This window comes from Pan troglodytes, chromosome 13, assembly GCF_028858775.2.
Source record: "Pan troglodytes isolate AG18354 chromosome 13, NHGRI_mPanTro3-v2.0_pri, whole genome shotgun sequence".
Lineage (NCBI taxonomy): Eukaryota > Metazoa > Chordata > Mammalia > Primates > Hominidae > Pan > Pan troglodytes.
In genome coordinates this window covers 103,763,969-103,790,145 of record NC_072411.2, presented here as the reverse complement: position 1 = coordinate 103,790,145, position 26,177 = coordinate 103,763,969, and the positions used below count along the sequence as shown (strand labels likewise).

Below are 26,177 nucleotides of genomic sequence, written 5' to 3'. Positions count from 1 at the left end.
AAATTGCTAATTATGTTTTTTGTAGGGGAGGGCTTATTACTATATTTTTAAATATAATTAAGTAGAAGGAGCCAGTTAGAACAGTAGTTCAAGGTTTATATAAGGTAGAGTTTTGTGACTTTGCTGTACCTAGTGGTTAAGAACCCCCTAAAATAGTTACCTCTAAATACCATCACTGCTTATGTAAGGAGCCTTTGTAAACAAAAAGTGGACATAGTGACACTAGTTCTTCTGAACAAGCTATCGTGGGAGCTGTATCACCAAAGAAGTAATAGGCTTTGTATTTCTTTTTCGTTTTATTAAGTATATTTGTTTATTGACTATTTACAGACTAATTTGCATGGAAATAGCTCATTTGAATTTAGCGTTTAATTCAACAAAATGTTTTGAGTACTTACATGTCAGGCACTTCGCTAGGTACCAGGAATTATTTCCTTTAGGAAGTCAGAAGCCAATGTTAAAATATACAAACACACACACACGCACACACACACATACATTATGTTTGTATTTTAGTTTAGGACAAATGAAGGAATGTGTATATTCCCTTTGAGATCTTTGGGTACAATAAGAAGCAAATTTTTCAATATGATCTATGCTGATGAGCTGAAAGCTTTTTTATGTGTTTGGTAGGTACATTTAATGACCTTCCTTTTTAGGGAACAATGATGTTTGACAGCTTAGAGTAAATTTCAACTGATTTTTTCATTAAGATATCAGAAAACTTTAGTTTGACTTTCTGGTACACTTCTAGAATCACACTAAGAACACTGGTTCCAAATGTTTAATTATTAACCTACCACATTTGCCATTTGTGGTAGCAAGAGCAAAGGTAATCCTACAGCTTGTCTAGCCCCTGGGTCATAGAAAATAACTCATTGAGCCAGTAAAGGCACTCGAGTTGAGCATAATTTGGGAGATGATAGGTTACAGGTATAACTTATTTTTCCATCTCTATATGCTATATCTAAATTTCAATTTATAAAGCATTTCAGGGAAAGCTTTTTTTTTTCTTCATAAAATCTAATTTTTTTCCTGCCACTTCTAGGTAGTAGTCTGTATAAATTTTCCTGAAAGGGATCAATAATGAAATTTGCATTTTTTCCATCTTCTGTCCAGGGCTGTCACAGTGCACTTGGCATTAAAGGCAGTGTTTTCCATGCCTTTTCTTCTCCCTCCCTTTTTACTGTGTTTAATTTTATAAAAGCAGCCGAGGCTTATTTTGAAATACCATAGAAAAACACAACATCTAGACAAAAGGAAGTACTTTGGAAAAGGAACTGTATTTTGAGTACTCATTTCCATTTAATGTGTTAACTCCATGATCAAGAAGAGAATACCTTTAGTTGAAGATGAAGAGAACTTCTGTCGTTTTAGATTCTTACATGCAAATAGCGATGGATATTAGCCTTTCTTTTTATTGATTGCTTGTTGCATAAGGGATTATATTTTTATATAATTTTTTATGTGTGTATATTTTAGCCTCTTTTAGAAGAAGCAATTCCTAATCTCCACAGCCCGCCTACCACAAGCACCTCAGCCCTAAACAGCCTGGTGGTCTCTTGTGCATCTGCTGTTGGTGTGAGAGTGGCTGCTACTTATGAAGCTGGTGCCTTGTCACTGAAGAAAGTTATGAACTTTTATAGTACAACCCCTTGTGAAACTGGAGCTCAGGCAGGCAGTAGTGCCATTGGCCCCGAAGGTTTGAAAGATAGCAGGGAAGAACAGGTTAAACAGGAATCAATGCAAGGAAAGAAAAGTTCAAGTCTTGTGGATATCAGAGAAGAAGAAACAGAGGGAGGCAGTCGAAGACTCTCCCTCCCTGGATTGTTGTCACAAGGTAAGGAAATAACTAGGTTTTGTGAATTGACTTTTGGGGAATCCAGGATGCTCCTGACATCGCATGCTGTATTATTAAAAAAGCTGTCCTAATTATGAAGCTGACATATTCAAATGTGAAAATTTATTTAATGGTGGTTTTAAAAGAAAGTTACATGTTTATCTGCTTTAGATATCACTATAAAGTTAGAACGTCACTTTTTCTTGATGTTTGCTCCTGCTTATGAACCTTATTGTGAATCTTATTTTATTGTTCTGGAGTGTTACAGTACCCTTCTTATTTCCTAATTGGGACCTATACTCCAGATCGATGAGGTTGGAGATGCGACCATTGGATAAGTGAATTACTGTACTTGACTTGAAAGAGGAGAGAATTCTTAAGCTTCAAGAAGAGAAAATTTCATTTGCTGAGACCATAGGCAATAAACTTTTTAGAATATTATGCAGTTGGTTCTTCTCCTTTTCTCAATCAGTTCAGCAGTCTCAGCCATCTGGACTTAATGCTTCTTAAGAGTGGCCTGCAGACCAGCAGCATCAGCAGCATCTGGGAACTTGTTAGAAACGCAGACTCTCAGGTTCCACTCTCAACTTACTGAATCAAAACATGCATTAGAGCAAGGTCCCCCAGGTGATTAGTATGCACACTAAAGTCTGAGAAGCATTTGATGAGACCAGGATTTGGCAGACTTTTTCTGTAAAGAGCCAAAGAGAAATATTTTAAGGTTTGTAGGACATCCTGTCTCTGTGACAACTACTCAGCTACGCTGTGGTTATGTAAAAGCAGCCAGAGACAATATGTAATGAATGAGTGAAGCTATATCCCAACAAAACTTTATTTACAAAAACATATGGTAGGCCCTGTTTGGCCCATGGGCTATAATTGACCGACTCCTGGTTTACATGATTTTGTGCAAAGCTCAAAAGTTAGGAATTCTAGGCTGTACTAAAACTTACCTTTTTTACTCTGCACCTGTTTCTCCCCTTGTTCTACTTACTGAACACTCTTGTGCCACTCTTAATTCTCATTACCACCAGATTTTCCTCTACACAAATAAAACTTAAGTCATGATTAATGTGAATATATATGTATATATATATAATATATATGATGTATAAGAAGGCCTATGATCTCTATTAAGTCTGAAGGAGAATCTTGCACCAAACTTTTCTTATTCTTAAGTGTCCTTTAGCATTTTAAGTATATAAATATATTTGCAATCTCTTTGAACTACAAATGTGGAATATTTTTTCATATCATTACATCATGAATCCCACTAATAGACTTATATCCTATGGTTAAATTTTACTTAGTAACCTAAAGTATCTTTCGAAAAATTTTACATGTACTCTTTTCCCCCTCTCTAAGAATTATCTGGAGTACATCCTTGAGGAATCTTCAAGTAGGTTTATTTGAGTCTCCGTATGCATAGAAACGATACATTCACCAGAAAAGATGTTGATATTAGGCAGTGATGATCACTTTCTTGTGGCCCACAAGTTAATGACTTAATGACTAAGTCTCTACTGAGTGACATTTGATGATTTTCTTCAAATCTTATCCTGGCATCAAACACTATTCACATAGTGTTGTGTGTGTTTGATGTAATTTTGAACACTATAAAAGATGGCAATGTTCTTTTAAAACATTTTTTAACATCTCTGTAAAATAATTTGAAATAGGCAAGTACAAAAGCTTTTTAGTATATCCCTTTCATAATCTTTTTCCCGTCTCAGAAATGTTTACATTTTATAGCTAAAATGAATTCTTTATTACAATTATTCATAATATATTTCAACTTAGACCTTGACTTAGAAAGGCTTTTTGTGTTTTAAGAGATGGGAGCCAGGCACAGTGGCTCACACCTGTAATCCCAGCACTTTGGGAGGCCAAGGCAGGAGGATTACTGGAGATCAGGAGTTTGAGAACAGCCTGGCCAGTATGGCAAAACCCTGTCTCTACTAAGAATACAAAAATTAGCTGGGTATGGTGGTGCATGCCTGTAATCCCAGCTACTCAGGAGGCTGAGGCAGGAGAATCGCTTGAACCCAGGAAGCAGAGGTTCCTGCGAGCCGAGATCATGCCATTACACTCCAGCCTGGATGACAAGAGCGAAACTCCGTCTCAAGAAAAAAAAAAGAGACAGTGTCTTGCTATGTTGCCCAGGCTGGAGTGCAGTGGGTATTCACAGATGTAGTCATAACACACTATAACCTCAAACTCCTGTGCTCAAGGAATCCTTTCATCTCAGCCTCCTGAGTAGCTAGGACTACAGCCACTTTGCCTGGCTCGTTAATTTTTGTTTTCAAATGAGAAAAGTATTTGTCAGCCTTAGTATAGTATTTTGTTCAGCATATTCTTTAGAATACAAGTTCTATAGGATGTCACTAGATGTTGTACAGAAAAGGTTTCTGTGGCTAAATGTTTGGAATTCCAGCTGGGTTAAACATATTTAAACAGGGCTTTTATTTACAGGATTTGTCACCACCTTCAGTGTGTGCTAATGTGTGTGTGAATCTCTGCAGAGGAGGTAGTGGGAGGATAGATTGTAGCAGTGAGTATTTACCAATTTCATTTGACTAACAGGTCCCCTTTTCTACAGAGAGCCTCTAGAATATGCTTCAAAAATACCATTGGTGGCGTATGTTTTTGAAAATCTTAAGTTTGTCCAAATGATATGTTTTCTTACCCTCTGGACTCCCACTCCTTCACCCCACGTCTGGTTGGTTTTCAGTTTCCCCCAGGCTCTTAAGAAAGGCTGCACGGGTGAAAACGAGGACAGTGGTTCTGACCCCCACATACAGTGGAGAAGCAGATGCGCTCCTGCCTTCTCTGAGAACAGAAGTGTGGACCTGGGGGAAAGGGAAGGAAGGGCAGCTGGGGCACGGCGATGTTCTGCCTAGGTAAGCGCTACCAACATTTACTGATAGAAGTTGGCTTAAACCAATAATCTCTCTCCTGGGAAGGTCTCTAAATCTCACTTTCCTCATAGAGGAAATCTGGGCTCTTCTAGCTTCAGATTATTACACACCATTAACTCTGATAAAAAGCTGTCACTTTACTCTTGAATTTGTTCTTAACAGTAAAGGACTTGGCCGGGCGTGGTGGCTCACACCTTTAATCCTAGTGCTTTGGAAGACTGAGGCAGGTGGATCACCTGAGGTCAGGAGTTTGAGACCAGGCTGGCCAACATGGCGAAACCCAGTCTCTACTAAAAATACAAAAATTAGCTGGGCATGGTGGTGGGCTCCTATAATTCCAGCTACTCAGGAGGCTGAGGCAGGAGAATCGCTTGAATCTGGGAAGGGCAGAGGTTGCAGTAAGCTGAGATTGTGCCACTTCACTTCAGCCTGGGCAAAAGAATGAAACTCTTATCTCAAAAAAAAAAAAGGAAAAGAAAAAAAAAGCAGTAAAAGACTTAAGTATCCATGGTGCACTTTTCCATATCTTCTTCAATGTGTGTTCATCTTGGAGTACAGAAAGGGGTGTTGGGATAAGATTATATTTCACTGGAAGACAGGAATGGCTCAGATTTTTAATTGATGAAAAAGAGGCCCCCACCTGTCACATAGGAAAAGATAAGAGCCAACAGTTTTTTTTTGTTTTGTTTTGTTTTTTAACCTGAAAGATGTCTCTGCCACTGCCAAAATAACTATAATTCAAACATCAGACTATGTCTATTCACATATATTAGGGTAAAACTGGCATTTTGTTTATTAGAAACTGTTACGATATTAACAAATTAGATATTGGGAAGTTTTTAAGTGAGTAATTGGAATGATCATCTAAAGTAGTGAGTTAATATAAATGTCTCTATTCATAGTAGAGTGGAGGCAACTGGAATTAATTTAAAAATTACCTTCCTTCTGTGGTTATTTTTTATTGTATCCTAAGTATACTTTTTGCTATAAAGAATCATTCGTAGTTTTATGATTCTTAACAGATTCTAAATTATGGGGATTAATTAGTGATTGATAGACAAAGGTTAAAACCTTCCAAAAATTATTTATGATATTTAGGAGTAGATTGACCATATATCCATTATGTTTATTTTAATGTTTTCTTTAGAAATGTTTATTTTTACACAACAGCACTTTATAATTTGAGAAAGGCTACGATTCTTGCTGAGAATACTTTGACTTTGTGTGCCTGTGTGTTTCTTTTTAAGGCTTCAACCGTTGTGTGTAAAATGTCTGGATGGCAAAGAAGTAATCCATCTGGAGGCAGGTGGTTACCATTCTCTTGCACTTACTGCGAAATCCCAGGTAGGAGGCAAACTATTAAATGCTTACCTTATTTTCATGGAAGGCCAACATGACATTGTTGGACCCTCATTTGTTGATTATCTGCTATATGTCAGGCAATGATAACCGTATCTCATTTTAGCTTTCCAATATTTTGTATGGTATTATTTCCACTTTACAGACGAGGGAAGTGGAGTAAGAGAAATTATGTAACTTGTCTAAAGTCACACATACGTAACAGTAGAGCTTGGATTTAAACACTTTTCTCCCTGATTTAGGAGCTTTCTATAATGTGTTCTCACCTAAAAAGAGAACCCCAGATTTTCCAGGGTATTGGTGAATTTTTATTTGTTACAAAGAAGATACATAGTAAAACACTAAGAAAATAAAGTCATTTTTCTTTAAAACTGTGGGACCTGAAAGTGACCTCTAGCATTACTAAAAACCATACCCATGTACATAAACATAAAGAAGTTGTTTTAAGTTTTTTTTTAAAACCCAGACTGCTCATCTGCAATAAGTTAATATTAAATATATTCATATTTCGATAATGGTGCTTCACCAATTCCTTTATCTTTTTAAGAAGCCAATAAAGGATTCGAAGCCCTTTTAATATTTGATTTGATTGCACATTTCACATACTAGGCTAGCCAAAAAACTAACATAACTTGTATAAATATTAATATTAGGAAAGAAAAAGGGGAATTTACTGTTTTTAACATGATTCATTCAAAAGACTTAAAAATGAGAGATTCGGAAGGAGGTCAGTTACAAAATAAAAATTACTGGCTTTATTGTATACATACAATAAAACAAAACATACTCGAGGAAATTCTGCTCAGAACTATACCAAAAGTGTTAAGGAAGTAGGAATAAGTATAAAATGCATATAACCCATATGATGCAAACTTTAGAACTCTTTTGAAGGGTCATGAAAGCAGTAGTAAAGGGAGAGGTTTTATTTTTGGATGAGATGCGTCAGTTGTAAAAATGTCATTTCTCTCTTAAATCATTAATCAGCACAGTGAAAATTCAGTACAGTCCCCAAAATATTCCAGTGTAATATTTACAATTTGATAAAATAATCCCAAAATTACTTTAGAAGAATAAACATAGGTGAGCCAGGTAAAAAGAGAGATTTATCCTTATATATTATAAAATTAAACAGATCAATGCAACAGAAATATGCCTGTCAGCTAGAAATAATCTCAAGTATATATGAGAATTTAAGATATAAAAGTGGGTGTTTCCATTCAGTTGGGAAAACAAGACTTGAGTATCCGGTAAATGTAGTAAATGTTTACTGGCTTCGTATTTGTAGGAGAAAACTAAGATGGCTATACATATTCTAATTCTGGGTGTATTAATGATGTCATTAAAAACTAGAACTGTGTGTATGTGTGCGTGTGTGTGTATGAACAAATTAAGATGAGTCTTTTAGGCATAGAAAAAGACATAACATCAAAACTGGAAATTAGAAAGTAAGATATGTTTGTCAATTTGATAATTCAACAGTCCCGAACAGCAAATAAAACACTGTAAACAAAATGAAAATACGTAACAAACTGGGTAAAAATATCTGCAACATATGTGATAAAGTGTTGCTGCACTTATATATAAAGGAACAATTGTCAAAGGATAAAAATTGTCAAAAGGATATTTATATTTTCATCATAAAAGAAGTAGAAATGGCCAGCAATAAATGAAAAGATGATCATTTAGCAAATACATTTAAATTAAAAAACAACAGTACAGTGTTTTTCTCACCTAGGAGATTAACCTATGCAAACCTAAGGATTACATTCAATGCTGAGCATTGATTAGGATGTGGGAGAAAATGTGCGTGCAGTGCAGGCAGGAATGTAAACTGGACCTTGCTGGAAGAGAGTTTGTCAGTATGTATCAAAAATCAGAATGGCATAGTCTTTGCCTAGGAAGTTATCCTAAGCAAATAGATACATGAATATATGTATTCAAGGATTTTTCCTATCCTTTTTAATATTAAAGAATTGGAGGCTGAGTGTGGTGGCTCATGCCTGTAATCCCAGCACTTTGGGAGGTTGAGGTGGGCGGATCACCTGAGGTCAGGAGTTCAAGACCAGCCTGGCCAACATGGTGAAACCCCATCTCTACTAAAAACACAGAAGTTAGCCGGGCGTGATGACAGGCGCCTGTGATCCTAGCTACTTGGAAGGCTGAGCAGGAGAATTGCTCGAATCTGGGAGGCGGAGGTTGCAGTGAGCCAAGATCGCGCCATTGTGCTCCAGCCTGGGTGACAAGATTGAGACTCTGCTTCCAAAAAAAAAAAGGAATTGGAAAGAACTTAATTCAGTAGGTAATTTGTTAAAGTATATGCACAGTAGAGTTCTAGATAGTTATTAACAATGATGTTACAGATCTATACTTACTGATGTGCAAAAGAGTAGGTGCCACCAAGTGGTTGATCAGTGATTTCACTTTATTTCTATTTTTATTTTTGTACTGTCACAGTCTTGTACAATGACCGTGAATTACTTTCATAATCAGAATAAACAAACATTTTAAACCTAGTCATTGCAATCTAGTTTCTTTTTCTGTAGTGGCGTGTAGGTACTTGTGTTTCTCTTACAGTAACTCTTCATGTATGAAAGGTTTTCTGTTCATTCCATAGTACTTTTATCTACAGAGTAGGAAATCATGATTACTCTTCCTCTATATCACTTAATGTTTTTATTGCTTTCTCTAAAAGGGGCAGTATACGATAATTCCTGGGATTAAATCCTGCCTCTTACATATGAATTTGTGACCATGGGTAAATTAACCTCTCTGGGTTTCCTTATTTATTTATTTTTGTTAGGATTGTTGTGAGAATGAATCATCAATTAATATACAGAAAGTGTTAAGAACAATGTCTGGCAGTTAGTAAGCACCTGAAAAGTGTTAGTTATTGTTATTGTTATTGTTGACTCCTCAATTCTGCCTTCTTCTTCTTTTCTTTTTTTTTTTTTTTTTTTTGGATACCGAGTTTTGCTCATATTGCCTAGGCTGGAATGCAGTGGCACGATCTTGGCTCACTGCAACTTCTGCCTGCCGGGTTCAAGCGATTCTCCTGCCTCAGCCTCCCAAGTAGCTGGGATTACAGGCATGCACCACCATGCCCAGCTAATTTTTGGACTCTGTCTTCTTATGTACCAAGACTCTATTTGCGCATTATCTCTGGTCTTGTTTAAAAATGAATTTCCTTAATATCTGTTAAAGAGTGAAAGACTAATATAAGTACTTAATGTATAATTGTTGGTATTTGTGTATATATGTTAATTATTATAAAGGTTCAGAGTTGATGTGCAAAATCAGATTCACAACGCTTAGCTACTTTTCTGTGTTTTTTTGATAGGTTTACTCATGGGGTAGCAATACCTTTGGTCAACTTGGGCATTCCGATTTTCCAACAACAGTTCCTCGTCTTGCAAAGGTACTTTTGTGAACTTGATAGCAACTTATTCCACAATTCTTAGCTGTAACACCTTATACTTCTCCATTTCTTATTTTAAAATATCAGGGGAATTTCATACATACAACCTGAATTTGTTTTGGTTTTCATAAGAAAATTTTTAAAAACAGGAAGCCACGTGTTTTCAAGCTAAATATCCGTTTTTTATGTGTTTATATTTCTTAGCTTCAACTGTTCATTAAATATTCATAGTTTCTTTGTTTTTTAAGTAAAAAAATGAAAAAGTGCTTTCTTTTAAAACATGTTTCTAGGACTCTGCTGTTTTCTCAGCGTTACCAGATAATGTCTACTCTTTGAATTCTCCATTGTTTGACTTTTACATAACATTATTTGGTGGTGTAATTTTGTGTGTGCATTTAAAAATAACATGCAGAGTAGTAAAACATTTTTTTTGTAAGCCTTTTCACTTTCTGTAGTAAAGCTAAAAGTAGAGGTGAATTTTATTTTATTTTATTTTATTTTTTACTGTTGGATGGATTGGTTTTAGTTTATGTAGTGCTGTTGAGAGATTGGTAGCTTCTAGTCTCTTTGACGAAGTTCCGTAGCAGTGTTTCTCCACTTTGTGTTCCGCCTCATCACCCTGAGGAAATACCAAATTCTCATCAATTGTACTGGTTCCTTGAACAAGAGTTTTAGGGTTTTTGGTAGAGATGCCCTCCATGTGACAGAATGGAATATGGAGGTCATAGATATGTAGTTGGATTCTGATATCTCCCCTATCCCAAGACATGCTCCCTCTGGAGTAATGGAGATTAAAGAAGGGCAATTACGTCAATTTTAGGAATATGATTTGAATGTGACAGTTAATAAATATGCCAATAATTCATATATGCAATGTGCACTGTGCATCTGTCACTATTTAAGATTTTTACATGCTGCCTTTCCTTTTGGTGAACTTAATTTTACTGGGAAGAAAAGGCTTAATAAAACATTAGGGAACAATTATTACTTCTAGCTCCAATCTGAAATGTTTTCAGTATAAAACATCGTAGTAGTAAGCTATTCAGTTTCTGATACATTATCACAAACAAAGATATTGCAAATCATTGTTCCTTGTTTTTTGTTTATTTGAAGTGTGTGCTTATTCATACTAAGGAAACCTTTGTAATGTAGCATGGAGACCTGAAAATCAAACTCCTTTTTAACATTTTAGAGTCAAACAAGAGAATAGTTGGTTACAAGATTTTAGTTTCATAACTCTTCGACATCATTGGGAGCTTGGTTTTTTTATTTGAGGAAGGCTGAGAAAAACATTTTTGAAGTCATCCTGATTAATCTGTGAGAATTAAAAGTGAAGGCAGAGTGAGATTTGAATTAGTTTTGAGACTAGGAAGAAGACTCCTTTTGCAAAAATTGTAATGCGTCCTTTCCAAAATGAATGGGAAGTCCGTTATTTGGATAGCCTGAATTTGAGAACATAATGTCATGCCAGAAGAAGACTGGTATAAAATTAGTAGTAGACACACACACACACACAACACACACACAAAATCACCTATGATTTGGAGCCTAGCTAGATACTAAGGATCTAATAGATTAGGGGTTGTTCGTCAGTCCAGGAGTCAGTGCTGAAACTATCTAAACACAAAGGATCTAACAGATTAGAGAGTGTATTTGTGTGTGTGTGTGTGTGTGTGTGTGTGTGTGTGTGTGTGTGTGTTGCCTATCAGTCTAGGAGCTGAAGCTGGGTCTAGAGGTTAGAGGTAGTAGTTTTTGCAGTAACACACTTTCTCCAAATGAAATCTTATGAGGAATCCCATATATAAAACCCACAAATGAGGAACTACTTTGGTTAAGGATGGAGTGGGGGCCTAGAGCCCTGGCACCTGCCTTGGCATGGTGGCTACTGAATCACTGTGTGGAATCCCGAGGTTTGAAAATTATTGATTTAAAGGCAGTGGTTCTCAAACTTTTGCATACATCAGAATCACCTGTGGAGCGCTTGTTAAAACAGAGTGCTGGGCTGGGCGCGGTAGCTCACGCCTGTAATCCCAGCACTTTGGGAGGCTGAGGCGGGCGAATCATGAGGTCAGGAGACCGAGACCATCCTGGCTAACACGGTGAAACCCCGTCTCTACTAAAAATACAAAAATTAGCCGGGCGTGGTAGCGGGCACCTGTAGTCCCAGCTACTCGGGAGGCTGAGGCAGGAGAATGGCATGAACCCGGGAGGTGGAGTTTGCAGTGAGCCGAGATTGCGCCACTGCACACCAGCCTGGGCGAAAGAGTCTCAAAAAAAAAAAAAAAAAAGCGACCGAGTGCTGGACTCTGTTCCCCATTCCCCTTCCCCCAGTAGCTCTGGGGCCTGGGAATTTGTGTTTCTAACATGTTCCCAGGTGATGGCTGCTGCTGCTGCTGCAAAGACCACTGAGAACCACTGGTCTAAGGGATCCCTGTAGATGGGCTTCTCAGGGGCTCTGCCTGTTTTAACATCCTGGGAGTAGGCACAGTAAAGTCACGTAGGACTGGTAGAGTTCCAAGTGGGAAAACTGAATTTTAGCACCCAATAGTTTAGTTGGCCAGAATAGAATTTAGCCTTATTAGTTTGTTTTCTTTTACCTCGATTTTTGTGCACACAGCCAAATGTGGAAGGACAGAGGTATGTCCTAATTGTCACTTCTAGAGTAGGGCTCTGGAAGTTTCTGGGTCTCTTCATTATAATACAGTCTGTGCAGACTTCCAAAAGTAACAATAAAAAATTAGATGTGTGGTTTTTCCTTTTTAAATTCCAATTTTTCAGATTTTTATAAAAACAGTTCTAAATTTAAAAGCTGAACAAGGGATTCCGTCTTACTCCTGCACCTGCTCTGCATTTGATTGGGCAAATTGCTGGGTAAGTTTGCTCTCAGATATGACTCACTTTGCACCACGCTTATTTAAGCAACCTAACGTTTCAGTTCCTGTGAATCCGAAGTTCTTTCTGATTGCCTTTATCTTGGACAGACACTATCTTTCTGTTGTTGCAGATAAGCAGTGAAAATGGAGTCTGGAGCGTAGCTGCAGGCAGGGATTATTCCCTGTTTTTAGTGGATACAGAAGACTTCCAGCCTGGGTTATATTACAGTGGCCGACAGGACCCTACAGAAGGTGACAACCTTCCAGAGAATCACAGTGGTTCTAAGACTCCAGTACTTCTCTCCTGTAGTAAGGTGAACAGGAATTGGATCCTAAGGCCCACATTCAGTAACACATGAGAAGTCTTTTGTTTTTGTTTTTATTTGTATGTATGGCTAATTATTAGTAAGCATCTCTAACTACCTTATTTAAAATTGCAAACTCCTTTCAAGCCCCCTTCACTCCTTATCTTTTCTCTCCAAAGGGCCTATCACCATCGAATACATTATATAATTTACTCACTTTGTCTATTGTCTGTCCTCCTTACTATAATGTAAGATTCAGAAGGGTAGGGATTTTAGGCTATCTCATTCACTGCTGTAGCATAGTACATACTTTATAAATATTTTGATGGTATTTGATGAGCATAGTACATACTTTATAAATGTTTGTTGAATTAACACCCTCATGTAGGAATATTGAAAAGTACATTTTACTATGAAGTTTCCTGACTGCAGCCGTAGAGCCCTCGAGGTGAATTAGAAATAGAGTAGATGAATTTCTAACTATTAAGTGGGAAGTAACAATGCAAGAGCCTGAGATAGGCTCATGGCAGACCATGAGAGACCCAACAGACAACCAACAGTGTTCTGTTTTTCCCTGCTTCACTTCTCCACTTTTAATTTAATTAAATTAATTAATTTATTTTTTGAGACTGAGTCTTGCTCTGTTGCCCAGGCTGGAGTGCAGTGACACAGTCTTGGCCCATTGCAACCTCCGCCTCCTGGGTTCAAGCAATTCTCCTGCCTCAGTCTCCCAGGTAGCTGAGATTACAGGTGCCCACGACCACGCCCAGCTAATTTTTGTATTTTTAGTAGAGACGGAGTTTCGCCACGTTGGTCAGGCTGGTCTTGAACTCCTGACCTCAAGTGATCTGCCCGCCTCAGCCTCCTGAAATGCTAGGATTACAGGCCTCAGCCACCTTGCTTGGCCTTAATTTTATTTCCTACTGTTTACCTACTGTTTATCCCCTTTTTATTTGATCTGCTTTCCCACTCTGTTTTCCCTTCTTTTTTGTAAACTGAAACCATTGGCTTATTTCTAGCTTTCTTTTCCCCATAAAGTAAGTCACATTCTCAAAGTGACATGCTGCAGGGAAATTAACCCCCAAAACTAGTATATTCTAGGATTTCTTATTTTTATTAAGTAAAATAGCATATGGGTTTTTTTTGTTTTTTTTTTTTTTTTTTTAGTCTTTGTGTTTGTTTTTCTGGCTAGTAAGTTATGAATGTGTGGGGACAAGATCTTTCTTGCTAAAGGTAACATTGGGACCAAGTACAATGGTTCATCCCTATAATCCCAGAACTTTGGGAGGCCAAGACTGGAGGATCACTTGAGGCCAGTTCAAGACCAGCCTGGGCAACATAGCAAGACCCTGTCTCTACCAAAACAAAACAAATTTAAAGATTAAAGGCAACATTGGCCAAGATGTGTCTGTAGTTGCCAGTCCTGGCTTTACATTCCCCATGAATGATTTCACAGTCTAGATAGACGATCAAATAGGCTGATGAAAGGAATGAAGCTCTCGTGTGTGTCTTTGGTTACCATGGGATGTTAATAGTGCATTGGGTCTGTAGCTTGCCTGCCTGATTTAATGGGATATGTGAATAAAGACATGGAATGTTTTTTATACAGTGGTATCTTGGGTAAATGACAAAAAGTCCCTTTTTAAGAAAATCTCTTTTCATTGTACAAAAGGCAGGTTAATTCTTAGATCCTAGATATTTTAATATATAGCATAGAGATCCTCCCTGGTCTCATTAATCTTATTTTACTCGGAAAGGGGTCCTGAGACATGTATCCCTATCATTTGGATCTTTATATATCCAGGGGGTCTGTTTCCAAACACTTGTAATGTGAAATGAAAGGTATCTTGGAGATAATTGAAAGTAGGTGTGTATAGTTATGTATAGATCTGGATATGCATATATAACAATGATGTACTGATGAACCAGCTCTAAAAAAAAGCGACCCCCGACGACCCCCCAAAAAAAAACCCTAGTCTGTGGTGCTTGCAGATTTTCACTATGGCCAATTTTCAAGCTGCCAATGGTTTAATTACTTGCTTGCAAATTTTCTGAATATTTAACAGTTAGCTCTTGTCAGCTGATATAAGCCAGCTTCAGTATACGAAATTACTAACATAATTATATGTTATATTTAATCCTTTTGTTTTCTTCTGTTTCAGCTTGGATATATAAGCAGAGTGACAGCAGGAAAAGATAGCTATCTAGCCTTGGTGGATAAAAACATTATGGGGTATATTGCCAGTCTCCACGAGTTAGCTACTACAGAAAGACGATTCTATTCAAAACTAAGTGATATAAAATCTCAGATTCTCAGGCCTCTTCTCAGTTTAGGTAAGTTGCAACCCCCTCTCTCCCACCATTAAACCATCAGGTCTTTATCTCTTCTTCCTATGTCACAAATAATGAAAACCTGTTAGTTTATGGTTTACTTCTTTCTATGCACTGTCTTTGTGTGTGTGTACACAGGTAGTCAACAATTTACAAACTGTTTCCAATTTGTCAATAGCCTCACTGCCCCTGCCCTGTCCTACCACTCCCAGAGCTCCTGCGGCTTCCAGTAGAAAATGGAACTTTTAGGATATTCATGGCAGAGGAACAAAAACAACTTTGGGAAAGTTGACCCTACATAAAGTTAGACTTCCAAACAACACTTCTCCCCCTGCTGGTCCTAAGAGATCTTCCAGTATACTATCTGAATTTTTTATTTTCCTCATTATAGTTCTTAGAATTATATCAAGTAGAGATTTATTTGGATTTACAAGTAGTCTCTTAAAGTTGTGGATAACTATAAGAGTGTTAAAGCTCTTATCCGGCTGGGCTTGGTGGCTCACTCCTGTAATCCTAGCACTCTGGGAGGCCGAGGAGGGCAGATCATGAGGTCAGGAGTTCGAGACCAGCCTGGCCAACATGGTGAAACCCCATCTCTACTAAAAATACAAAAATTAGCCAGGTGGGTGCCTGTAATTCCAGCTACTCGGGAGGCTGAGGCAGGAGAATTGCTTGAACCCGGGAGGTGGAGGTTGCAGTGAGCTGAGATTGTACCACTGCAGTCCAGCCTGGGTGACAGAGCAAGACTCCATCTCGGGGACAAAAAAAGATCTTATCCCTCAGCATGAGTTGATTAAATCTGATTCTTTTTCTTAGCTATGCCCAGCTACAAAGAGGTTGGAAGTGAGGGGGTAACACAGAGGGAATGGGTTACAGTAGTACTAGATGGGATGCCACTGTCCAGATATACTGGGTACCTGGGGGTCTCTGGGAGAATAGAAAGGAATGCAGAATGGAAGTTGAGGGAACTGTTGCAGATAAACTTTTCCTATTTCAAATTTTTTTTCTGGGTTTGGCCCTACAGTCAGAAAACAGGAAGTTTTCTTTCTCTTTCTCTCTCCTGCACTCCTTGCCCCACTGTGTTGACCCAGAATTCAGGTTAATTCTCTAGTACATCACTTTTGCCATGTTGAGGACATTGTCTTCTGCAGGTCAGCCCATTGTTTCTTTTTTTTTTTTTTTTTTTTTTTGAGACAGAGTCTTGCTCTGTCACCCAGGCTGGAGTGTAGTGGCACAATCTCGGCTCACTGCAACCTTCACCTCCTGGGTTCAAGCAATTCTCATGCCTCAGCCACCTGAGTAGCTGGGACTACAGGTGTGCACTACCACTCCTGCTAATTTTTGTATTTTTAATAGAGACGGGGTTTTGCCGTGTTTCCCAGGCTGGTCTTGTACTCCTGGCCTTAAGTGATCTGCCTGCCTCGGCCTCCCAAAGTGGTGGGATTACAGGCATGAGCCACCGTGCCCGGCCTGCCCATTGTTTCTAGTGGAAAAACATATTTTCAAACAACTAATTTACAGTCTTTGTGAATATAATCCCTTTGTAAGCTGAGGACTGTCTGCATTTGTGTTTTTGTTTTTATTACCTTCTGCCTTTTAAGTGTTGTGGAGTCTCTGTTCTATAAATTCCCCTCCTCTAGGTAGGCTGAACACTCCAGGACTTTGCCAAGAGAAAGGAAGCAATCTAAGCTGGAAGCTTCCTGGATTGCTCTGAAAGAAAGGTTAAATCTGCCTCTTTCCTGTCCTGGTTGCTGATTTCTTTGTTGGTCTTCCCAGTCTACTTTCCTAATTGCTTGGAAAGAAGTCCTAGAAATGAGGAACTTTAGACAGGCAAAAAGCAAATAATATCCTGGTGCCCTCTCTGAAATTCAGAGCATCCTCAGTGGTCCAATGTTTGGATTGCCTTCTCTGCACTGAAGGGTTGGGCTTTTCAAAGAGGCAAGTAGAGCAGAAGTCAGAACAAAAAAGCTGAAAATGTTTACAAAGATATAACTCCCCAAGTGAGTTTAATTCCTGACTGTCACTAATCAGTGGCTTAAGTTAGATAATTGACTTCCCTTCTCTTGGCTTCAGATTACTTATCTTCAAAATGACCAGAGAGTTGCATTAGCTCAGTGGTTCTCAAATTTGGCTCATCTTTAAAATCACCTGGAGAGTCTTTTTTAACAGAAAAAGCCATCCTGGAATCTATAAGGTTCCTGTGAATGTGTTTTTAACAAGTTCCTCAAAGGACTGGATACTGTGATCTTTGAGGTTGCTTTAATACTGTAATCATTTGGGTTCCTTAGTTGAGAGCACATGGCAACAGGTTAAGTAGTCTTAGAGGAATTCATAATCATAATCATATCATAATAAAGTGATCGGTTTTCAGTTTGTGTTGTCATCATTATTATTTTGTTATAGAAAATTTGGGCACTACAACTACAGTCCAGCTGTTGCAGGAGGTGGCTAGCCGATTCAGCAAGCTGTGTTACCTCATTGGTCAGCATGGAGCCTCATTGAGCAGCTTCCTTCATGGGGTAAAGGAAGCCAGGAGTTTGGTCATCCTGAAGCATTCAAGTCTCTTCTTGGATAGTTATACAGAGCAAGTATCCAGTCCCGTGTCATGTTCAATCTCTGCAGGGTTATTCTGCCAAGGAGAACAGCTCCTTAATCAGAAGAGACTAGATTAGGGAGAGTGATATAAGGTAATAGAAATTGCAAAGCAGTATTTTAATCTTAAGCCAACTATAGTTCTGGATTGCTAAAATTTAGTCTTCTCTAAGTGAAAAAAAATTTTAAAATAATGAATTATCATGTTTTCTTCTATATTCTAGCAGAGTGATAGCATAATTTACATTAAATGTACTACAATAAGTCTGGTTCTTTAGAAAACAATTTTGTTTACTTAACTAAATTGTACTAAAACTTGGAAGAAATTAGTAACTAAACAAATTATTTTAAGACCAACTGCTGATTGTAAATATGGAGCTGTTCTGATGTCTGCTTTTGACTTTTATATAAATGGAAGTTTTAAAAGACCCAACTATTTTTAACATGAAGATGTTTTTCCTTAATAAAACCTGGAATAGTTATTCAAGGTTCTTTGCATATTTTTCAAGCAAAATATCCCAAGTGTACTTGAAAATGTAACTTAAAATGTTTCTCACGTTTTCTTAACTTGTATTTTGATATGATGATGTGAGGCATAATTTAAGTGTTATTTTAATGTATGTTAGGTTATGCTTTGATCTGAAGTATGTATAGGTTTTGTTCTCTATTCATTCACACCTCAACCATCCAGCAAACACTGAGTGCCCACTCAGTGCCAGGCATTTGCGGGGAGCTCCAAGCCCACGGCAGCACAGCATGGGGCCTGCGAAAAGCACCAGCCCTCAGGGAGTTCGTGTTTTGTTGGTGTTTTGTTTTGATTATTTATAACATAATAACGTGTTTATTACTGAAAACTGCACAAATAAAGATAATCAAAAATCACCCATAATCCTACCACCAGAACTAACCACTGTTTATCATCTTAGTGTATTTCCTTTCCAACCTATATAATATGTACAGATAGTTGGATGCTATTTTAATTCTAAGCAAAATTGAAAATAGTTGAAGCTGTTGTCAAAGAGGAAGTACCCTGGTTTGAGTATTTTAACTCATCATCTTTCAATAATGAAAAATAAAAATAATAGAACTTGATACTAGTTTCTTTTTTAAAACTAGATTTTGTTGTTTCTGTGATTCCAGCTTTTACTGGTATAATTTTCCTTTTTTGACTTGAATTCATCTCTTAATACCTCTATTTCACTTCTTTTTCTTCTCTGGTACTTTAGGCCTTATGCTTAAAAATGCTTTTGATACTTTGGGCTTTTTTTAATGTAACAGTTTATTCCTATAGATGGGGCAAGTAAAATATTTGGGTTTATGTATGAATCTTTAAAATTATTTTTATAATTATAAAGTTATTAAAGCCTGGAGTGCAGTGGCACCATTACAGCTCACTGCAGCCTTGACCTGCCAGGCTCAAGTGATCCTCCCACCTCAGCCTCCCAAGAAGCTAGGACTACAGGTGCATGCCAGCACATCCAGCTAATTTTTTTAAATTTTTTGTAGAGATGGGGGTCTCACTATGTTGCCCAGGCTGGTCTCAAACTCCTGGGCATAAGTTATCCTCCTGCCTCAGCCTCCCAAAGTGCTAGGATTGCAAGTGTGAGCCACTGTGCCTGGCCAACATTATTTTTAATTGTAATAAAATACACATCACATAAAATTAACCATTATAACCATATTTAATTGTATAGTACTGTGGGCTCATTGTAGTAGGAGTTTCCCTTCTTCCTCAAAGTCAGTTGATTCCATTTGCCAGCCCAAGTGTGTACAAGAAATGTACAGGGCTCAAAGCAGTATAACTAGACTTGTTCTTTAGCAGCATATCAATATTTAATCAACATTTTCTAACACTGACTCAAGCACTTTTAACATATTTTCTTACCTTCACTGTCATTTCTTTTTTCTTTTTTTTTTTTTTTTTGAGCTGGAGTTTCGCTCTTGTTGCCCAGGCTGGAGTGCAATGGCACAGTCTTGGCTCGCCGCAACCTCTGCCTCCCAGGTTCAAGCGATTCTTCTGCCTCAGCCTCCCAAGTAGCTGGGATTACAGGCATCCGCCACCGCGCCCAGCTAATTTTTGTAGTTTTAGTAGAGACGGGGTTTCACCGTGTTGGCCAGGCTGGTCTCGAACTCCTGACCTCAGGTGATTCACTTGCCTCGGCCTCCCAAAGTGCTGAGATTACAGGAGTGAGCCACCGCCCCCAGCCTTCACTGTCATTTCTTAATTGGGAAACCTGAAGTGAAGATTACAGAAAATTTTCATCAAAAATTCAACTATTTTAATTATGTTTTCTCAAGTATGTTAATTAAGTTACCACGTAATAGATATTGCTTGGTAGATACCAAGTAAATTACTGCATTTTCTGCTTAGCTTTAGGTGTTTTTAAAATTTCCTTTTATATTACCATCTTTTTTTTTTTTTTTTTTTTTTTGGGAGACAGTCGTATCCTGTCACTCAGGCTGTGCAATGTTGGAATCACAGCTCACTGCAGCCTCAACCTCCCAGGCTCAAGGGATCCTCCCACCTCAGCCTCCCAAGTAGTTGAGACTACAAGCATGTGCCACCATGCCTGACTAATTTTTCTATTTTTTTGTAGAGTCGGGTTTCCCCATGCTGCCCAGGCTGATCTCAAACTCCTAGGCTCAAGCGATCCTCCCGCCTTAGCCTCCCAAAGTGCTGGGATTACAGGTGTGAGCCAATGTGACCAGCCTTATATTACCATCTTTACTAAGCTGGAATTCCCCTACCACTCCCTTTACCTCCATTATTGTAATTATTACACAACCTGCCCTTCACAAATGTTGACATCACAAAACTTCTGAAATTCATTGGTGAAATAATCAAGAATTATCTATTCCAGGTATGTGTTTGGAAGCTGAAGAACTAATTTACATTTCAACTAATGTACATGTGTTTTCTTTTCTGCTCAAGGTATTGCACATCTATTACAAATTTCCTGGTTATGGGAGGATTCCAGCTTCTTGCTAAGCCTGCCATGTAAGCAAACCCACACCTTCCAGTTATCATTCTCTCCGCCAAAGATGACATTTTATAGTGCTCTGTTTTCGAGTGCTCAGGGAAAGCTTTGACTTCATCATTTTACCAAACAAGTCAAAATATAAACTTTCAGTAAGTCTTATAAAGGACAGGTACTATTAGCCACTGGTTATCATTATAAGTAGTATGCTATTGAAAAAGTACTGAATGACTAGGCTCAGGTTCGGGGTCCTTCTGTGCTATCCCTGAGACTTTGGACAACTCTCTTTACCTCAGTAGGCCTAGTGTTCTTGATCTGAAAAATGGGAATGTTCTCTCCCATTGGAGAGGAACAAATGTATGTGATGATGCACAGAAAAAAGTGTTTGCGCAGATACAACCTATTTGCATTTAGCTTCTGGGTAAATAATTTAAAGGCTCCTTACACAAGGCAATAATCCTGAACAGATAGTTTCTCAACAAGTGTTGACCCAGCAACAAAGCCAAGGTTTTAGAAATTCTGTATTTAAGTTTTTTTTATTTTTAAAATAGAAGAGATAGGGTCTCACTGTGTTACCCAGGCTGGTTAGGAACTCCTGGGCTCAAGGGTTCTCCTGTCTCGGCCTCCCAAAGTGCTGGAATTATAGGCATGCACCACTGTGCCAGGCCAAAAATTCTGTATTTTAATAGAAAATACTTTAAATATGTACTCACCACCCAGATTTAGCAGATGTTAATGTTTTGCCATGTTTGCTTTTTTTTTTTGAGACAGGGTCTCGCTCTGTCGTCCAGGCTGGAATGCAGTGGCACAATCTTGGCTCACTGCAACATCTGCCTCCTGGGTTCAAGCAATTCTCCTGCCTCAGCCTCCCAAGTAGCTGGGGCTACAGGTGTGCACCACCACCCCGAACTAATTTTTGTACTTTTAGTAGAGACGGGGTTTCACCATGTTGACCAAGCTGGTCTCAAACCCCTGACCTCAAGTGATTCACCCACCTCGGCCTCCAAAAGTGCCGGGATTACAGGCGTGAGCCACCATGCCCAGCCCCATGTTTGCTTTTGATCTTTTATCCTAATAGAAGGAATGCTAACATTCTCATCTCATTTCTAGTTTTAATGAGAATACTTTTAATATTTCACCATTAAAAATGATTACTTTAGGTTTTTGGTAGATATAATTTATAGGTTTAAAAAGGCCCTATTTCTAAAAGTTGTAGAAGAATTGATTTTTATAATGTTAAATATCTGAGTTTCCAAATTCCAAAATTCAGTAATCTTAATGTATTAAGGTTTTAATACATTGCTGAATTAAATTTACTTATACAGTTGTCTCATGGTACCCATGAGGGATTGACTCCAGGACCTCCCAAAGGAAACCAAAATTCAAGGATGTTCAAGTCCCTGATATAAAATGGCTTAGTATTTGCCTATAACCTGTGCACATCCTTTCATATATGTTAAATCATCTCTAGATTACTTATAACATCTAATAAAATATAAATGCTATATAAATAGTTGTTATATGGTATCATTTAGGGATTAATGACAAAAAAGTGGTAGAAACATAATTTTTTTATGAAATATTTTTGGTCTGAGGTTGTTGAATCCGCAGATTTGGAACTCACAGATATGGAGGAGCTTTTTCTCCTTTTCTGTTTCCTGGAAGTTCATAGTTTATATGAAGTAGGAATTATTTGTACTTTGAAGATTTAGTAGAATTCATCTGTAAAAATAATCTAGGTTTCATGGGGGCATTTGCTGTAGGGAGTTTTTACTGATTTAATGAATAGGTATGTTCAGGTCTTTATTTCTTCTTATGGCTTTTGTTATTTATATTTCTCTGGAAAATTGTTCATTGCACCCTTGTTTTAAATAATATTATGCTTATTGGCATAATATTCCTACCATAGTCTTAAGATGATTACACCAGAATAACTGTAGTTGTACCCCCTGTTTCTCATTCTTACGATTATTCATTTGGGCCTTTTATCTTTTTTATCTTGATCAGTCTTGTCAGCAGTTTACCCCTTTTTAAATTAATTTTTTCAAAAATTAGGGAATCATTTCTTTCGCTTTTAAAAAATTTCATTAATTTCTGCTTTTTATTTCCTTCTACTTTCTTTTTGTTCACCTGTTAACTTCTTAACAACTTCTAGTTTAGCACTTGGTTCATTAATTTTTCAAATTTAAAATTTTTCTAATGTAGCCATTTAAGGCTATAAATTTCCCTCTAATTGTTGCTTTAGCTGAATCTTACAAGTCTTAATACGTTTTGTTTTTATAGTCATTCAGTTCTAAATATTTTCGAAAGTATTTTTCTAATCCATTATGAATTATTGGACTCACATGCTTGTTGATTTCCAAAATATAGGGGTTTGGCCTTTATTTTTTTTAAATGACAGTTTCAAGAATATGTCTTTAACCTTATGTAGTAACTTTAAAATTCTTGATCTTAATACACCACAATTTTCCATTCTTTTACTTTCAGCCTGTCTGCATTGTTTTGATATATTTCTTATAAGCAGCACATGGATGGGCTTATTGTTTGTTGTTGTTGTTGTTTACATTTGAGAACTTCTGGTTTTGACAAGTTTACATTTGTAATTACTGATTTTATATTTATTATTTTAAATATCTTTATTATAATGAATAAAATAGCTTAGTTAACCTATAATGTTGGTGAAATGCTGAATCATAGCCAAAGAAAATAGGAGAAAATGGGGCTGTAGCCAAACCAATAATTAAATGGAGCAGAAAGAAAATTCAATAGTTATTTTTGCAAATAGTAATGCTTGAAGAAAAGCAAGTTTAATTACAGGAAGATGCAAAAAATAGATGGAGACTTGTGACAGTTTAAATGGAAAGCTTCTGGGCTTCCTGAAGGGCTACAGCAGTTACTGACCCTGGTTCCTTATTCTGCTGTTGTTGACCTTCCTCTAGTATTTCCGAGTTAGATTCACAGTACTGAAGAATTGACCTTGTTAGAGCAGGAAAATGAGATGATATAAGTTGAAAGCCTCTTGCCTTTTGCACAGCACCATGCCCAGAGCCTGGGTTTTACATAGTTAAAGGCAGCAATGACATCTTTTTCCAATTTCTGTTTACAAAGTCAATATTTAAAATTACCGTAAAGATTTCATTTTCAGAGGAGAGTTTGAGAATGTCTAAAGCACAGCTAGGCTGCCCACATGGCTGTTAGTAGATCTTGGATGATGATGCACAAGCACTTATCATTCATCTAATTGATCACTCAGCTGCTCACATCAGGCTTGCCTGGTGGTTTGATTATTATGCAAGTTTTTTTCTTAATGTGATAAAATATATGTAATGTCATATTTATCATTTTAATCTTAATTGTACACTAATAAGTGTACAATTTAGGGGGCATCAAATACATTCACAGTGTTGTATAACCATCACTATTTTTTCATTATCTCTGAGAAAAACTCAGTGCATGATAAATAATAACTCCCCCCATACTGTCTCCCCCTGCCTGCCTGGCTCTGGTAACCTCTATTCTACTTCCTCTCTGTTTGAGTTTGCCTATTCTAGGTACCTTATATGAGTCGAATCACGTATTTATTTGTCGTTCTGTGTCTGGCTTATTTCTTTAAGTATAGTATTTTCAAGGTTCATTCATGTTGTAGCATACATCAAAATTTCATTCCATTTTATGGCTGAATAATATTCTCTTGTATGTACACATTACCACATTTTATCAATCAGTTCATCTGCTGATGGACACTTAGGTTGTTTCTACCTTTAATATTTTTTTATTTTAAAAATCTGAGTAAAAAGTACAGACCTTGCCATATAAGGAAAGAGTGATATTGCCACTATTAGATTAAAAACTCCCAAGAAAATATAAGCTGATCAGAGATGGTTTCTGGTTCAGATTTCTTAGGAGTGTAGCTTGGCCTCTTTCGGGGAAGATTATAGGTAAGGACATGAGTGAGTCCTGGAAAGTAATGGAGTTCACAAGAGTTGGAACATTTCTGGTCTACTGTAGACTGGGGACTGGGTATTGAGGAGAAATATGGTCCAAGGGAGTTTGTGTTCACTGTATCTTACCTCCGTCTCTCAGGAGCAGGTCAAAGCAGAACACTTGTGTAAAATTAAATAAGTCCTCAGCTGATCTCTGCAGTAGAACGTGGAGAAAGAAGTAGGAACATTAGCACCAGCCAAATATAAATAAAATCTGGGCACTTTATCTAAGATCTTTTTTTTTCTTTTTTTTTTTTTTTTTGAGAGAGGCTGGTCACCCGGGCTGGTGTGCAGTGGCACAACCACAGCTCACTACAGCCTCAACTTCCTGTGCTCAAATGATTCTCCTGCCTCAGCCACCTGAGCAGCTGGGACTACAGGTGTGCGCTTCCATGCCTGGCTAATTTTTGTATTTTTTGCAGAGGCAGGGTTTCATTATGTTGCTCAGGCTGGTCTCAAACTTCTGGGCTCAAGCTATCCACCCACCTTGGCAGCCCAAAGTGCTGGGATTGCAGGTGTGAACCACTGCACCCAGCTCACCAACTCTTACTGCTTTACCATTAAGTATTTTGGTTTGGTGAGCTAAGCCTGAATGGGTTATTGATCAGCATTAAAATTTGGAATAAAATTTTAACAATGAATTTATTAAAAACTGAATATTAGCTAATTTTTGGCTTCAGTTTGAAATGCTTTTGAAGATCTCAGCATTGAAATCTTCACATATAATCATCTTTATTGTTTCTTGTTAACTGTAATACTAGTTCTTGCAGCTTTTTATTACTTTCCTATAATAAACTCTTATTAGGTGATCAATAATTGAAGGAAAAAAGAAGAAATTAGAAGTGTTTTAATATCCACACTAATTCTGTTGGAGCAAGGAGCTTTGCTTTTTCTTCCAGTGTTTCTATTTAGCACAGCTGCCTAGAACAATTAGTCTTGCCATTTATTGCTGTGACTTTTGGCTTTGAAATTAACAGGTAATGGTGTCAGCTGGTCTCTGATTATTCATCTTAAATTGTTGGATGCATGATTCATTTCCTAGAATATAGGCACAAGTCTGTGATTAACCGTTTGTATTGCTACCATTTGCTACTTTTCATACTAAAAATCCTGTCTTATAGATAGGGAAATTCTTTTAATTATATCTGGCTTATTTCATTGTATTTCTACTTTCACAGCACCTAAAAAATGTGCATTCTGAAAGAGGTACTTTCTAGTGAAATTTTTTATTTAATATACATATTACCAATTCCAAAATGATTAACTAAATTTTTTTTTCCTCTGCCTCTAGTGATTTCCTAAATAAAAACCAAGAGCTGTTGCAAGATTTGTCAGAAGTGAATGACGAAAACACTCAGTTGATGGAAATACTGAATACTTTGTTTTTCTTGCCAATCAGACGACTTCATAATTACGCAAAAGTTTTGCTAAAGCTTGCTACTTGTTTTGAAGTGGTAAGCTCCCATGTATACCTCTTTGGACATTTGGAAAGCCAAGGATCATAGTTGTTTGTATGGATTATGCCACCACAAGATCTGGAACTCCAGTAATTTAATATTTACCTGTGTCTAATTAAATTTAAT

The 26,177-nt window shown here is 37.4% G+C and overlaps 1 protein-coding gene across 5 annotated transcripts in view; it reads left to right on the top strand.

The window, feature by feature from the left end:
• Window positions 1–26,177, top strand: part of ALS2 (alsin Rho guanine nucleotide exchange factor ALS2) — an 81,467-nt gene that overhangs the window by 22,735 nt on the left and 32,555 nt on the right. For all 5 annotated transcript variants that reach the window (XM_009443710.5, NM_001079920.1, XM_063790263.1 and 2 more), the window contains 9 exon segments: window positions 1,483–1,840; window positions 4,572–4,740; window positions 6,006–6,102; window positions 9,455–9,532; window positions 12,537–12,719; window positions 14,873–15,044; window positions 17,445–17,625; window positions 20,566–20,631; window positions 25,886–26,048. In XM_009443710.5, coding sequence (XP_009441985.2) covers window positions 1,483–1,840; window positions 4,572–4,740; window positions 6,006–6,102; window positions 9,455–9,532; window positions 12,537–12,719; window positions 14,873–15,044; window positions 17,445–17,625; window positions 20,566–20,631; window positions 25,886–26,048 — 1,467 coding nt within the window.